At 31.5% G+C, this 17,418-nt stretch overlaps 1 protein-coding gene across 2 annotated transcripts; it reads left to right on the top strand.

Moving 5' to 3' along the window:
- Positions 1-13,057: 13,057 nt before the first annotated feature.
- Positions 13,058-17,158, top strand: LOC149158816 (transcription factor SPEECHLESS-like). 2 transcript variants are annotated; one of them, XM_089433388.1, is made up of 5 exons: positions 13,058-13,708; positions 13,912-14,066; positions 14,245-15,068; positions 15,963-16,436; positions 16,692-17,158. In XM_089433388.1, the coding sequence occupies exons 3-5, from the start codon at positions 14,973-14,975 to the stop codon at positions 16,758-16,760; spliced, it is 639 nt and encodes a 212-aa protein (XP_089289514.1). In that variant the 5' UTR covers positions 13,058-13,708; positions 13,912-14,066; positions 14,245-14,972; the 3' UTR covers positions 16,761-17,158. The 2 variants fall into 2 exon arrangements, 1 of the variants encoding a protein (XP_089289514.1); XR_016261085.1 differs by lacking the exon at positions 16,692-17,158 and having other exon boundaries at positions 15,963-16,101.
- Positions 17,159-17,418: the final 260 nt, after the last annotated feature.

The raw sequence follows: 17,418 nt of genomic DNA, 5'->3' as shown, positions 1-17,418 counted from the left end.
ACTTATATTTATTATTATTTTTAGTTTTGATGTAGCTAAGTGAAATTTGAATATACAAGTGCAAGGGATGTCTTGGGTTATTGTGTGTTTTTTTATACAAATTATAAACTATACTGATTATTTTGATGGCTGAATAGATTTGAATTGAAAAGTGAGAAAATTGAGTATTAATTGCACATAAGCTCTATCTTACTCTAATACTACATGCATATTTCCACAGTTTATCAATTATCCTAATGCCATTAGTAAAATTGCAAGGTTCATTTATGACTGTTATTTTTTTAAAATTAGTCCATAACATTAAAAAAGTGGTTCAAGATCAAATGATTTTATTGCTTTGTCAAGGGGGTAATCTTTACAATGTGCATATGGATGAATTAAAAGTCCACAAATTGTTTAAAAACATAATAGAATGAAAGAGGATGATCTCATTATCATGTAATAGAGTTCTAATTGAAGATTCATAAATACATTTGGATCCTCTGCAGTTTTAGTACATCTTTGACATTGCATTTTAAATGATGCATTTGTACATTTGTTTGGGACTATATTGTGAACTTAATAATTTTGGACACATATGAACAATGGAATAATTTTTATGACTGCATATTAATAGTGGGAGGTGGGGCATTGTTTACTTCTCAACATCTTTGAGTTGTTATGCCTTCTAGATTAAGACTGAAAACAACTAACATAAAAAATTTCCTTGATTGCTTACTATTGATTTTACTAGTAAGTCATGGCAGTACTCTTGTTGATAATTTATTTTGAGTTTAATTTTACTATGTTATTGCAGACTAGTATTAATTTCAGTATCTACTCTCATGTGACTGGCATGAATACATTTATATACATGCCTTATTGTATGACTATGAGTGTCTATATTATTTTTAGTGTACATTTTAGAATTCAAATTAAGTCATGATCAATATTCAAAAAATTCAATCTAGAAGATAACTTCATTGTATTGCATATCAATATCTAGATGATTTTTAGTCCGATTGGGACTTGATAACTTCATTGTATTGCATATCAATATCTAGATGATTTTCAGTCCAATTGGGACTTGAATAAGCTATTGGTAACATGACAAATGTTTTTCTCACAACCAACTTAAGAAGCTTAAGTTGATACTATGTATTCATCCATGGATTTTCCAATATTATGATTCTGCAATGACATTAGATTAATGGAAAAGTAGAAAACTTGTAGTGTTTTGAAGAAAGAGATTCAAAAAGTTTTTTGATTGAAGCTCACATCATAAAAATTCTTATACAAGAAGTTCTTTGTCAATCACATCTGTGAATTGATGGATCTACGATTGCAAATCCCTTGACAAGAATTTTGTATAGTGATTTATGACATGTGGCGAATTTGTGATTATGATTCATATTTGACCTTCTTAAGATGATTCCAATTTCACTGAAATTTGGAACGAATTTTTCAAAAATTAATTATCTTTCTACATAGATGATGCTTGGTTGTTATATGATATTTGAGTTGAAATTACTTTTTCTTCTTTGTAGATGATGCTTTTCAATTATATGATATCTGAGAAGATTATTATTTTAATGATTGTGTTATTTAAATGGTACATTATGATCGTGATTGAGATATACCTATATCTTGTTCTATTTCACCATCAATTATTACATGGATTATTTTTAATTTGGTAATTAATGATTATATAAAGCCATAGTTTAACTGTTTTAAGTTTTGATGTTTTTGGCATATTTTTTGGGTTAATTTTATTCGAAATTTGATAGGATTGGAATTTTTTATTTAAGTTTTATAGTTTTTACAATCTATGATTTATGTGTCGCAATAATTTTTGAGGGTGTTGAATTCATATATGCATTAAAAATGTAATTTTAAAATGAAAATTTTCAATTTTATGAGGAAATGTACTATCAAATTCGAGGGAAAAATGTAACGAACCTCCTTAGCCTACTCGATAATTTAGCCTCCAAGACCCATAAATTTTTTAAAATTTTGGGTTCATTCACAGTTAAAGCTTTACCCCTCCTTGCAGATCTTGTCTTCTAAAATTACCTCAGCCATATTACTATTAGGCCATAGTACAATTTTCTCATTAATTGTTTTATTGGTTCTCTTATATGGAACCTTAGATTCGTTAACATCTCAGATGCACGTGATCAACCATTGAAATTATGATGGTAGGAATCCTATCAGCGTATCTGCATAAATCTACATCAACACTAATGGACATTAATTTCATGATCATTGTAGTGTTATTGACCAGTCTTTCATTCCCATGCATACTAGTTATACATGCAACACAGATACTTAACCCATTAGTCATAAAATAGGATACATATTCCTCAATTGGTGAGTTTGCATAAACAGATATTACTTTAGAGCATTATGAGCATACCATATCTCTGTAGTGGATGTAATATGATCAGTTAGAGAATCCACAGTCATCTCACATATTCATACATATTCTGAGCATAACCAATATTGCTTCCACTATTAATTCTATTCTTAGATGTAAAATAGACTAACTGTTTTATTTTCATAACGAGTAATGATTAATATAGAATCCATACCATGCAAGAGAATCTCATCAGAGTAGAGGAAAACACCATTAAGTGTACTATTACATAAACCTATGTAATTCACATGACCTTCTCATGGTGAGGAAACTTGGGAAATCATCTCATAGAAAAACTGGAACAATAATAGAAACTGGTGAAAATATTCTCATAAACAAACTGGAAACCATAACTAAGAGAGAGAGAGTAAGAGTCAACATACAACCATTTCATGCAAATAACACCAACTAAATCTCACTTGGAGGGAGGAGCACCACCACCTAGCCATGAATCACCTCTGATTCCCCCCCGAGCCGAAGATCTTGCCAAGGATCAACTGTCCTCAATTGATCGATGCACTAGGTATTTAATACCATCTTTCATGATTTAGTTACTATAATTAGTGTCCCACTTTATGGATTTTTCCATTTTGCTAGGTCTTATCTGGAAAAGCTCGTCTTTATCTCCCACGATGCTTTTCCACATAAAAGTTTGCCTTTATCTCCCACAAAGCTTTTATGTCTGATGGATATTTATCTCCCATCCATCTGATGGATATCCAATCCATCCAAGCTTATCTAGAATCACATCTAGAAGCTTATCATGAAAGATTCATCCCTATCCCATTATTCATGGGATTTGGCAAACATCTCTACTCTCTTGCTGCTCCACCCTCCAAATGATTTGTTTTATTAATTATTTAATAACACATTTGCTTTTCATATTACATATCATGTAGATTTCCTCAACTTAGATTTAGAATAGTTTAACCCACAAGGGAGGGTATCAAACCTAGATTTCCTCAGCTTAGGTTTACAAAATTTAACACACAAGGGAGGATATCACACCTAGATTTAACTTACCTTAGGTTTACAATAATGTAGTACACAAGGGAGGGGTGTTACGAAAAAAACCAAAATATAAAATAATTATATTGCACCTTATATAAATATGGTATGGCTACTTGTGATTAAGATGTATTTGTAGCGTCTTCTTTCTTAACCAGTAATTATTGCATACATTATTTATTTGATAGAGCATTGGAATAATATTTTTTGGGTTCTATTTTGGTATTGATTTTGAGGATTCAAGCAGCTTAAGAATGACAAAGACTCTAGGAAGTATTTGTATATGGACATGTTATAAATTGTTCATTATTAGTGATATGTATTTGTATCTTCTATCAATTTGTACCATGGATTATTTGTATGCAAGAGCATTGCACCATGGATTATTTGTATGACAGAACATTGGAATAAATTGTAGCGTATGTTTTTATTTTAATTTTGAGTTTTCAAGAAACTTAAGAATGACCAAGGTCGTCGGAAATTTTTGTAGAAAATGGTTGTTATATTGGTTTTATTATCTCATGCATACTACTCATAAGAAGTATGCCACTTACTTAAGGTAGTTACACTACTCATACTTAATGACTCCATCTGAAATTATAACTTAAATGTAAGAAATTTATGTGGGAACCCTTATCACCATCACAATTGTACAAGGTTTTTCCACATGCACTGACATAGTGTATAATCCATGTGTGGATTTTATAAACAAACAAAGTGTTGTTTCACCAAGACATTTGGGTATTGGCACATACTATTTCACTTTTTTTTCTTTTTTTTTTATGTTGGCAACCCTTATATCACTAATAGGAAGAGGGTAAGGCTATAATGATGTACTGATTCAAAAGACTTGGTCACATGTGCCTATTGATCTTACATATAAGAATTCATTTTATGAGGTATTGTGTTTCCTTCTTGGTAGGATTCTTTTTTATCTAGAACATTTGCTTTTGCAGTGAAAGGGTATGAACATACATTATAATTATTGATTGTCTACCATAATTAACTAGACCGATTCATTATATATGTTAGACCACTAAATTATATTGATAAATTGAGCCTTTACAATTGCATTAATGTTATGATATCACCAATGACCTATGGTAGACATGATAAATACTAAAGCTTGCGCACACAAATTTTATGTTGAAAAATATATTTTATTTCTTCGGACTTAGTGAAGATAGATTGCTAATATAAATTGCATAGTTGGTCCACATTAGTATAATATGTCCTAAACCTAGCGTAGTAGATATTTTGACATGGCTAGGTATCATAACACTTACATTGAAACAAATCTTTGTTGTTTAACATTGTATTTAAAGACCTTATTGAAGAATATTAAGATTTCTCTCACTCAAATTATAATATATCACATATTTCTTCATCTATGCTCTTTCTCCATATGTTATCGACTTATAATGTTTCCTTTGCAACATCTCATGCAATTGTTAATTATCTATATTTACATATGAAGTCATTATCTAGTCAGGTTCTGTTAAATAAGAATGTTGCTAAAGATGATATTCTTCTAGACTTAGATGATATTGTATTGCATCTAAAGGAGATGAACAACAAATTGGTTTATAATGAAGCAAGAGTGGCTTAGGTTTTGGACTAGGTATCCACAACCTTCTGAAACTTCTACCTATTGTGGTGGATGCCTCAAATTCTTCTTAATTTGTGTTATGTTCTCATGTTCTCTGTTAGTTTCCTCTATAATGTTTAACTTGCTTATTAAGTTATCTAGGTAGTTATATTTTAGTAATATTGAACATACTTCTGAACGATATATTTCCATGGGCGGGTAGTCTCCTTTTTGTTAATGGTGTGGTTTCTCATGTGAGAGACTATGAGACAAAAATATAAAGGATATATGCAACATTCTATAAATAATAGTATTATATAGCTTAAGAGGAAAAAAATAAATGTTTAAGAATTAAAGTTAAAAGAAGTTACCTGTAGGTTGTAGAATAGTTTTTGAATGGGTACATTGTTGAGGGACTTCTTGTTGATGGTCACCAATTTGAAAACCTATGGGTAGTCCCACTACATAGCAAATTTTTTGTTTGAAAAAAAGACATCTATATTAATTTTTTAACATTACAATCTACAGACAATAATATATTTTCCCAATTTAACTTATTATTATTCTAAAAATAATATATTGCAAAAATTTAAAACAACCACTTTACTATTTCTTATATAATAAACAAATTATTAAAATAAATGTTGCATTTTACAAATTCATAGTAATAATATTATAAACTTTAATCACCATTTTGAATGCCCCTATAGGGAATGAAATATTTTCTCTAGAATTCATTAACGTTGGGGTAAAGTTTGGGGTTAACTTTAGGGTTAAGAAGCTCACAATTAGGAAAACTAAGGAAATTAAAGGCTACCACCGTGAAATTTTTAAATAAGGAGGGTCTATCCTCAACCATCACATATACAAGGTCTTTAGTTTGGAAATAAAACAAGGATTACCTAGTTCTTGGACACAAATCTTCATTGTAGATATCTTTAAAATGAGGGATAAAAGCATCTTCTCTAGTTATATGACTATTATGATTATCCATGTTTTACCCAAAATGTAGGACATTATTTTGGAAAACATGATTAGCATGTAGTTGAAAATCCATGATAAAATAGGTAAATACTAAGCTAGGTTTGGGACATATTACACTAATGTGGACCAACTTGTTAATCCCAAGATCATTAGGGAGGAATGTTGCAATAATGAAATTGGTTACTTCTTATGTTTCAATGAATTTAAAAAATTCTTTGACATCATGCCCTAGAAAAAGTTATGAAAGTTGCTAGAATAAATGATGGTTCCTCTTGAGTTGAGGGTTATGAAAAGGTTGCATGAAAATTCTATTCCTAAGTTTATGATTATTGAAGGTCGGTTAGAATAACAGAATGAAATATTAGAGTAAAAAGGGGTGTCCCTTATCTCCTACCCTTTTGGCATATAAATTACTAGTATTGATATAACTCTTCTCCTTTATGTTGGCAATATTTTTCGTCTGGAAGGGAACCATTACTCTAGACATAACTCTTCTCCTTTATGTCAATGCTACTATTGTTTTGTCAAGGTATCATTACAATCTTGACAAGAAACTAAGAGTCATCCAATATGTTTTGTCTAATATGGGTATGACCATTAATAATAACAAATCAAAAGTCATGATAATTAAATCTAGAAAGATTATATATGAAAACAAATGGAAGGAAGCTCCTTCATACACATATCTTGGAATTGATTCCCATTATAGGCTCAATTTGAATTATAACATTGAAAAAATCATAATTGGTGGATGGAAAGTTTAATATAGGCTTAAAAAGAATTGTAAGTTAACAGATCTTTAGATGTGGGAGAAAAGGAATCTCCACTTTGAGACTCGTTTCGCTCATGTTATTTTATATGGTTGTGAGGTTTGAGGTTGAAATATATCTAGAATATTATGGTGGAAGATAGATTGAATCCAAAATAAATTTATAATCTACAATCTCAATATTTAGGGAAATAACCCTATATCCTATTGTCTTGACTAAGCAAGCATTTTTCTCACTAAAACTATGGATATGACTAGGTATATTTTGCATAAGAATAAGTTAAACAATGGATGGCATAATGGTACCTAGCCTTTGCTAGACCACTACATGATAATGGAGGAGATCAATTTGCAGAATAATGATAACACGAAAAATGTTGTTATAGCATTTAGGGACAAATTGTAGTGTGATAAAGAGTTAAAGGGAAAACTTAACCTAAGATAGTGTAAGAACATGATCAAACCAAATCTCAAAAGATAAAAAAATATCTCTTTGTCTTCACTAGGATAAATAAGAAGACAAACAAAACTCAAATAAGCACAAATTCTCATGATTTTCATACTGAAACTAGACGTTGGTTAATTACAATAACACCATGGGATGAAAGAAACTATCACCTTTGAGAGACCAAGGAGGTTGAAAATAAGAGACACTTTCTCTTAGATTGTCCAATTTATGCATCTGATTCTCAAATTATTATTGAAAGTACCCATCTTCTTCACATTTTCAAATCAATAAAGCTATGGTGATCATGGACTATTTATTTCAATATTTATTGAGTATAGAAATAAAATGCTAAAAAATTGTGATTATCTCTTATCTTTTAAATATAAAATAAATTATTTTAATGTTAATAAATATTAATCATCATCATTATTATGTTAATCATTTTAAAAACTAATATTAACATTTTATAAACTATTTACAAATAAAAAAAAAATTATGCTTTTAAAAATAAAATATTTTCAAAAAAATAAAACATTTTCTTCAAAATATGATTAAGATTTATACATAATTATTCCTATCGAAATAGAAGATATAACTCAATAAAAAAATTGTTATGCGAAGTTTTGGAAAGTGTTATTTTTGTGAGAATATTTATAATGATAATGCAGGTTTTATTTTTATTTCCTTAATTTTAATATAATTTATTGTTTATATGTTACTATATATTAATGCCCTAAAATAAGAATAAAAATAAAATATTTTCTGTCTTTTATGGCACTCGGACATACTGCTTAGTTCAAAGAGTAGTACTGGGTCCAATATATCAAAGTTTTAATTAAAGAGGATTGGCTGTACTTCTATCCGTGCCACCCAATCACCATGTACATGAGATTATCTTCTCAAGTATTGTTCTCGATGCGATTATAGTAGTCGAGCAGTTGTGAGCATTAGTAGGAATTATAATAGGTTATAATGAAGTGAAATAATATGTTTCAACCCTCGGAAACCGTGTGCAATTTTTACACATAATTTTTTCATAGTTTAATTTAGTAACAATTTGTTGTGATATTTTAAAATATTGAATATAAAAAAATTAAATATAATTTTGGTTTTGATGATGAATGATATTAGTTGGTTTGAAACATGTTTATTAATTTTTTTTATATATAATTTAAAAAAATATTTTTTAATTAATTAAAATTATATAAAAAAATATGCTTAATATTAAATTTCTTACTTATTTTATATTATATATAATTAAAAAAAATTATAAAACACACAAAAAAAAATGGTGAAATACTTAAATACAAATATTATTAAATTTCTTACCTATCTCTTTATATTATATAATTGAATGTTCTTTTTATAAAAAATGCTGAAATACTTTGAAAGGTTAATATTTTTTATTAAACTTTTTATAAAAAAAAAAAAAAAAAAAAATTCCAAACTCACGAGAGTAATTAGAATATTCGAACATTTACTAACGCATTTTATAATACGTTATCTTGAGAAAAATATAAAATGTATAAACACATATTATATAGTATTTGAAAGAATGGGCGGTTAATGTTATTTACTTGCCTTTTCATATTCGCATTGTTATTATATTTCGTATTATTCGAAAAAAATAAATTTTATGGTTTTTTTTTTTCCAATTTCTCATACCCTCATACTCTTTCTAATGGTAATTTTAATAAATTTATAATATTTTTCCAAAAATGTATATTTCCTTACCTACCCTCATGCTCTCTGATTGCAATTTTAATAGATTTATAATATTTTTCCAAAAATGTATATTTCCTTAAAAGAGGAAAATATGCATACGTCATTCGCTTATCCATTCAGACCAGGCATTAATACGAGAAATATAAAAAATGAGGAAAAAATTGTTGCAGAATGCCTTTATATTCTCAAAGAAATTCCTTTACACGATTTGATTCTCCTCTAGATGTACGTTTTTGTTTGTTAAAAATTTATATATATATATATATATTTATTTTAATTCATTTCATTTTTAAGGAAAGGTAGAATAAAGGCCGAGAACGTGCGTTGTTAAAGTATTATATGGTGAAACTGTTACTCGTGAAAAATATGGAAAAAGAATTATTTATACTAAGGGTTGGTGTGCCGGAGGATTGATGGCATTCTTCTATGGTAAAGGTTGATGGCATTCTTTTATGGTAAAGGTTGATGGCATTCTTTTATGGTAAAGGTTGGGCCCATTACTCAAATCAAAGATTAAGCATGGAAGTTATCTCAAGATTAGCATTAGCCAAAAAAAAAATTGATAATATTAAAAACATTTTTTTTAATTATATAATTTAAACAAATAATAATAATAAAATAATCTCCAAAAATTTTTATGAAATGTGTGGGTTAGAGTACCAATAATAAAATAGTCATTATTGTTGGAAACCCGTTTATAATAAGATAATTTTTTCATATGCGTGAAAACTTGTAATACTTTTCTTCCATAGAAAAATTTGTAATTTCTATTAATTAACATAAAAGTTACATTTTGTAGACACACATAGTGGGTATGTAATAGGAGCCACTTAACACACACAACATTACATGAGAGAGGAGAAATATATTCAACATACCCGTAAAAGCCAACTTGCCAAGCCTACATTGAAAAAAAGAATAGAAAAGAATTTGTTGCACCCTTTGCCATCCCCTTTTGCCATCCTTCAGGATCTGGATTTACAACAAAAGCAAGTTCTTTCCCCCCATCTGTATGAGGAGACTCTTTGTCGGAATGTGATGATTCTGAAACATGTGCTCGTTTAGTGCCTCCTTTACCAGCCAAAGGAAAATGGTTTTCTAGATCTTGGCCTGATGAGGGAAGAGGAACTGAAACATCTTGAACAGTACCCTCACCTTCCATTTTTTCCATCGATTGTTTAGGTTGTGGTTCTCGGTTTTCTGCCTTCTCATCTTCTAAATCAGGAGAGTCATTAAACTATCATCCCTTTGGTCTGTTTGGCTACTTCTTTTTATTTTTTGAGATTTTTTTGCTTGAGGGAAAGTGTTATGAAAATGACATGTTTGAAAGCACACACCTTTCTCATAATCCACAATTTGTGTCCAGTGAAAATTGTTATGTTTCATGAAGATGTGGTGTGGTAATGCTTTGCTAAGATCTCCACCCAAATCCTAGCAAAGGTGAACATTCTTTTTTTTGTTCTTTCCATGTCTATTTTTTAATGTTTTCAAGTTTATTCCTAATGTATTTGAGAACTTGATGGTACCAAAAGAGAAGAGGAAGGCTTGGTTACCCCATAACCATGGTCCAATTCTCTTTGTGTGTGTGTGTGTGTGTGTATATATATATATATATATATATATATATATAAAGAGAGATATGTCCAATAAATTTATAATTTATTTTTATTTTTATTTGTTTTGATTAACTCATGTCCACTCTTACACAGAACCCACAAAGATTTCAAGACGATCTCCAATTTAACTACATCTTAATGTATAATTTATTACTATATATATATATATATATTGTTACCATCATTGATACTATCTTAACTATACATAAAGTGTGGTATACCATAAAATATTTTAATATATTCAATTTTTTTGATATAGCACACATCAAAATGAATAAATTTCTTCAATTTAAGCATCTATTTAATAAAAGTATCATATTGATATTTCAAAAATGAAAATAAATTATATAGTATATTAATATCAAACATTATTAATTATAATAAAAATTCGTATTAGTAAATATTGATAGACATCACTCCATAATAAACGTCAAAACACTTTCTTCAAAGTACATTAGACATTGCTAAAATTAAGAAAAAATCATAAACACTAACTAAATCATAACAATTATAAAAATAATTTATATTTACGCTAAACATATCTACAATTAGAAACATGGAACAAAATTCTTAACCGTGGAGATTTACCTCCACTTTACTATGAAGATTCTTAATTTGTAAATAGGTTTTGGTGAAATATCACGGGCCAATACAATGGCTTATCAATACGATACGTCCAAAAAACCATAACTCATTCCATAATAATTCATATGATATTTCTTTTAACTAATCAATTTGATTAAAATGGAAAAAAGGCATAATTGCTTTAGAGATAAATCCAAACCTTAAATTTGTGTATACTATTAAAAATATTCTAAAATACTCTTTAAAAGTTAAATCCCTACTATACACTTAATTATTAACGATTAAATTAAAATTCTAAAAACTCTTACCTTAAAATAAAAATACTAATTAACATAGTTAAAATCTAAAATTTAATAAAATATAAATATAATTAAATCTAACTACTAAATTTATTATTTTATAAATTATAAGAACTCATTTAAATTCGTCTCAACATTTTGAAAACTAGATTTCTTTCTTTCAATTTTTCAATTAAAAATAAAACGAAATTACAACTCAAAAAAAAAAGTCGAAATTCGTAACAATTTTATATTAATATTCATATAATCTATTGCAGTTTCCTTTATTATATTTTAAGCCTTAAACTGGTAAAACCAAGATAAGTCGAATTTGAAAGTAGTTAATATTTTTCAGCTATTACTATCGATAGGTTACAGGGGACTTTTATGACAAATACACCTAATATTGTATTATTTTATAAAATAATAATATTTTTTTATATTTTATGATTTAATTTCAATAAATGAAATTTTTAATTTTTAGTTTCAATGTTTTTATGTTTATAAGATTTTAAATAATAGTGATGGCGCCCCTTAAAACATTAAGTTATCTGTTCAAAACTGATATATAATTTCACCCAATTAGAATTTTATATTATTAATATATTAAAAATTATATATATATATATAAATAATTTTGTTGAAATACCTCTTCCTTGATTATCATGGGAAATTTTTGGATCTCATCCCATTGTCTTACCAGATATATCTTTAATCTAATATAACGGTGTCCAAATTGAAGGTGGTCTTTCAGGTTTATCATAACGTTATATGCCCAATTAAATTTTATATTTTTCACTCCAGTCTTATCAAGTAGTTATTGCTACATATTCTGTTACCACACCATTGTTAACTATGTTCTTCCTTTCAGCTTGTCAGGCTCATAAATTATCATTAATACTACACATATATACGTATGACCTTCAAGCTCATAAATTATCATTAATATTACGTATATATACGTATGTCGTTCGTATACTTCATTTAAAATAAAATGACAAAGTTTGTTACCTTTCACTGTATTAAATTTTGCAACTACACAATTTAGGATTTGTCGGTTTTCATATTTTAAATCCGATTCAACATTCTTATATAACGTGAAAATGCGCTTAGACACGACACTCGTATGTCAAGATAAATAGTAATACTTTTCATCTAGAATGACTGTACAGTATTGCTTTTTCTCCAAAATCACATTTTCTTTGTAGCGAATGACAACTTATAACATTCCGTGCACAATAACTAGAATGCTCGGTCGACATCGTTTTCAGAGGCATATCCAGCTTTTATTTGTTTCTTTGAAGCAGCTAAAAAGACCAACATTCCAACTTCTGTGACCGAATTAACAGTTCGCGTACATCTGAATCTCAACATTAATTAAAATAAATGGCGAGATGAACAAGTATGTGTGTTATGCGCCCAAATTATGAGGCCATCGCCCCTGTAATGGCCTTCTCCGGGCTTATTTATGAGGGGATAGCCATTGGATTTTTGCCTGCAGGTAGCAGAAAGAGATAGTTGGTAAAGTTATTACCAAGATGACAACATTAATGGAACAGTAAATGTGGTCACTTGAATGAGCAGATGATGCCAGGAGGTAATCAATTGCTCATACTGTTGAATCAATGCAACTGCAAATTGCCTGCATCGCCTCCCATTCTACCCCCTTTGTCATCTTCTGAAGCCTTTAGCACGGGAACAGCATGCTATAAATTCCCTATGGGCAATCCACAGAGCCCAATCTGTTGGTGAATCACAAGGAAAACGTACAACCATTGCTTGCTCCCTCGGATTGCCGAGCTACATGGGGTCCCTAGCACTCGCAGCGTATATGACATAAACAAATACAATTGTCAGTGCTTTGGAAAATGCAAAGGCTACCTTTGTCCCCTTTCTGTACTCCCTGTGACTGAAGCTCAGCTCAGCACCCTTCCACCTCTACCTCCACGGCTCTTTCCTGACACCCTTCTGCTTCCTCCTCAGTTCTGCACTGCAGTTCCAACGGACACCCTCAAGCCCTTGCACCATCCTTACCCACTTACCCTTGCATACCCTATTCACAGAATCCCTATTGGTTCCCTGAGGTTGCATTTTTCTATCAAAACAATTAGTACAGATCCTCCATTGGACTTGAAGGCAAGGATGATATAACAATTAGTACAGATCCTACATTGGACTTGAAGGGAAGGATGAGCTTCCATTGAAGTTGGAGGAAAGCACGAGTTTCATGCCCTAATTGTACTCTAAAAGACACAGTCGACGTTTTAAAGCAATGATTATCAAAATTAGCACTGACTTTCTTGTAGTGTAAGGTCGGTCCCGTGTGTTTTGATTTCATGTATTCTGACAGCATAAACAAATTCAAGCTGAGTTTTTACACTCTTTTTACATGGTTTTCATACGTTCAACTAATATCATATGCACACGAATAGCTTCATTACTCCCTCTCGATAACTGAGAGATATTTGGCATTCACAACTTATAATAACAACTGGTTGTTTTGATGTCAAAGCAGGTCTAGTTGTTCTTGGCATTAGCAACTTACAGTAACAACTGGTTATTTCGATGTAAAGGCAGGTGCACTTGTTCTTCAATTTCCTGTGTTTGCTTTTCCAAAATATTTAGTCAAACAATAAAGCGAAGATGGTTGGAGAGGCAGAAGCACTTTTTGTAAGTCTTTTACACTGAATAAATTTATAAGACTTTGAACTCACTTGCAGACAATTGCTAGGCACATTAGTTAGATTCAAACCATTTTTATTTATATGTGGGTTTTTCAAGGTGCTGCTTCGATTATTATCAGTACATAGTTTAGCAGTTCTCAAGAAGTAAGCATTTCAATATGCAGGTACAAGGGAGGTGTAGCAATCTAGCAGCTGCATCTGATCCCACCTTGTTAATTCCTTCCCTCAGCATTAACATGATAGAATCTGGGGAGGATCAGGAAGCTACGCCCATGGGAGATATACTGTGTGATATATTCAGTTCACATGAGTTCTCTCACGGGAATTTAGCTGCTAATTCCCCAGTACAGGACTTGTTTGGCATTTTGGACTTCTTAGATACTGACAATCATCAGGAGGCATCGAAATTTATTAGTCTTATAGAAGAAGAAAGCAGTACATGTAACAAGAATGGCGATAACTTCGCTGAAGTGTTACACCTTCATGAATTACCTGTACTTGAGCAAGAATCCGAGCTAGAACCTGGGACTGACCACAACATTCTCAATTTTTCTTTCTCAGCAAACCCCGGTCGCCATGGCTGTTCGGATACGAACGTACCACAGAGCATAAATTCCACGTCACTGAACCGTTCAGAGTCAGTTTCATCCGAGATCAAAGATTTGCGTAAATTTACAAACGCAGAAGATCATGCAGTGAAAAACCGGCTTAAGTCAGACTCATGCAAATCTCTTTTGCAGAAATCTAAGAGTTGTCACTTGCGTTCACGAATTCATCCATCGGATTTCTCAGAGTCTGAAACAGATCAGAGCTTAGACAAACCAAAGCATAAGCGCCTCAAGGCCTTGGCAACTGCAACTAGCGATCAGGGGAAGGAGATGGCCAACAACGTATGACACATATAGCTGTGGAACGAAACAGGAGAAAGCAGATGAACGAGCATTTGGCTGTGTTACGTTCTCTCATGCCTGGCTTTTACGTGCAAAGAGTAATGTCTAAACCCCAACTCTATCCCTAAAGTTATATCTATTCAGACGTAGAAATATTATCAAAATTTCACTGATTAAGCACACAAAACTCTAGAAACTACATATCTGTGTTTGCAATTTTCCGAGCACAACCATGTGTGAGATGGGCCTTTATGTTTTTGCTAGTTTCTGAACCCTATCATTAAGATGAAACGCTAACAGTTCTACTGCCTCTCAGTGACATTTGCTAATATCCCTGCAAATATTGCCTTCATCGAAATTTATGTCCAGCCAATGCCGTGCTAATATAGCCTCCATCAGTATTTATGTCTAGCCAATCCCATGCTAGTGTTAATGCTTGACACTTTGCCGGATGTACTCACTCACTGAAGAGTGACCAATGAATCCCCATCTTGCAAATCTTTATCTGGGAAACTGTGACAAGGGAACTTGCTTGTTCAAGTAGAATACCTGTACATATCAGTATTATTTGTCATCGATGGCTAATATCTCTACTGCGAATACCTTTACTGCAAATCAGTGTCATTTGCCATGAATGATTATTAATGATAATTATGATGGAGTGGTGTCTTCTAATATAACAGTTGATTGATGGTAAAATGATTATAATGATTGATTGATCATAGGGTGGATAGGCTTAATTACTCTGCCTTCGCTTTATCCTCATTTCTTTCGTGGTCTATCAGTGTTATGTAGGTAGCTAGTGTGAAACAACCGACTAACAAACCTATTATGTGACGTGTTAAATTAGCTGAGCTAAAATTATGAAATCTCCAATAAGTGCTATTTGTCATCGATGGCTACTTTATAGGCTACTCATTATTATTATTGTTTCTCACTAATTAACAAAACTTCAAGCTTGTGCTGGTATTAATTTGTGATATGACATTCAGGGTGATCAGGCCTCAATCATAGGTGGAGTTATCGAATTCATCAAGGAGTTACAGCAGCTGTTGCAGTCATTGGAGTCCCAGAAGCAAAGGAAGGCATACTGCACAGAAGTACTAAGTCCTCGGCCCTCCTCGAGTCCCAGGCCACCGGTAAGCCCGAGGCCTTTGCCAGCCAGCCCTCGGACGCCTCAGCCCGGCAATCCCTATCGCCCCAAGAATATCCAGTCCTTCATGCCCTGCACCAGCATTGATTCCAACTTCGAGACAGTAAAAGAGCTGGTTGCCAATTCCAAATCCGCTGTGGCAGAGGTGGAAGTCAAGATCGCTGGCTCAAATGCTCTCCTGAAAACCCTATCGCATAAGATACCCGGCCAAATTCTGAAGATCGTCAGTGCCTTGGAGAATCTCTCCTTGGAAATTCTGCATCTAAACATCAGCACCACAGACGACACAGTTCTCAACTCTCTTACACTAAAGGTATTGAGTGTACATATTATTTTGGTTTTCTTCAATATTTTGCGGTTCAAAACAACTTCAGTCAACAGAACTTTAGTTCCAATATGTTCATTAGCTGATTACAGTCCTTTTTATTTCTTCATCATACAACCCTCAAGTGTTTAAACATTTTCCACTAACATATGACCTTTATTTTTCATTATTACATTCTATCGAATATGTTGGGGCTTTGATCTTTTCATAACATGAAATTCCTTGTTCCTGCTGGTTGTGTAGATTGGAATTGAATGCAAGCTAAGTGTGGAGGAATTGGCTCAGGCAGTACAACAAACGTTTTCATGCTGACCTTCCACTGGAGGCTGATTTACCTCATTAATCTGTCTCCGTTGCTGCTATTAAGTTAAATCAAGTACTGTAGGGTCTCCATTTTCATGCCGAGCCATAGTGAGACTAACATTGACATGCTATCAGTTGGAATCTCATACATCAAGCCAGCAGCATGCATGGGAAACTTTTAACTTTTATCAATTGAATGAATGCTTTTCGGGGATAGTTCCTGCGCTTTGGTGACATTTAGATTTGGTTTTCTTTTTATGAATATCCCATTCATCTATGTCATAGTTTGGATTTAAATGTACTTCATGACCAGGATACCAGATGGTTGTACAAGCAAGGATTAAGATCCAAGCCTGTTAAATTATTATCTTATATGATAGTGCTAAGCTGTAAAGGATCATGAGCTTCCTGAGATTATATGTTTTATGTTGCGTCCAATATTTAGGCATTGGTATTGAGTTCCACAATGTGTCAATGAGGGTGTCAATAGTAAAGCTTCTAGTGATGATTGGAAAGAGACTTACATAAGTCTTCTGGGGCTACACAGGTTAAATTACTTTCATCAATTGATTACTGAATCATGTATCTATGAGCATCTATTATAGTAAATCTTCCAGTGATGATTGGAAAGAGACTTACATAAGTCTTCTGGGGCTAGACAGGTTAA

The sequence above is a fragment of the Pinus tabuliformis genome, chromosome 5_2, assembly GCF_031772625.1.
Source record: "Pinus tabuliformis cultivar Carrire ecotype Pingquan chromosome 5_2, CPIR1, whole genome shotgun sequence".
Classification (NCBI taxonomy): Eukaryota; Viridiplantae; Streptophyta; class Pinopsida; order Pinales; family Pinaceae; genus Pinus; species Pinus tabuliformis.
Note: the sequence above shows the minus strand (reverse complement) of the source record. Positions and strands in the feature narration are given on the sequence as shown.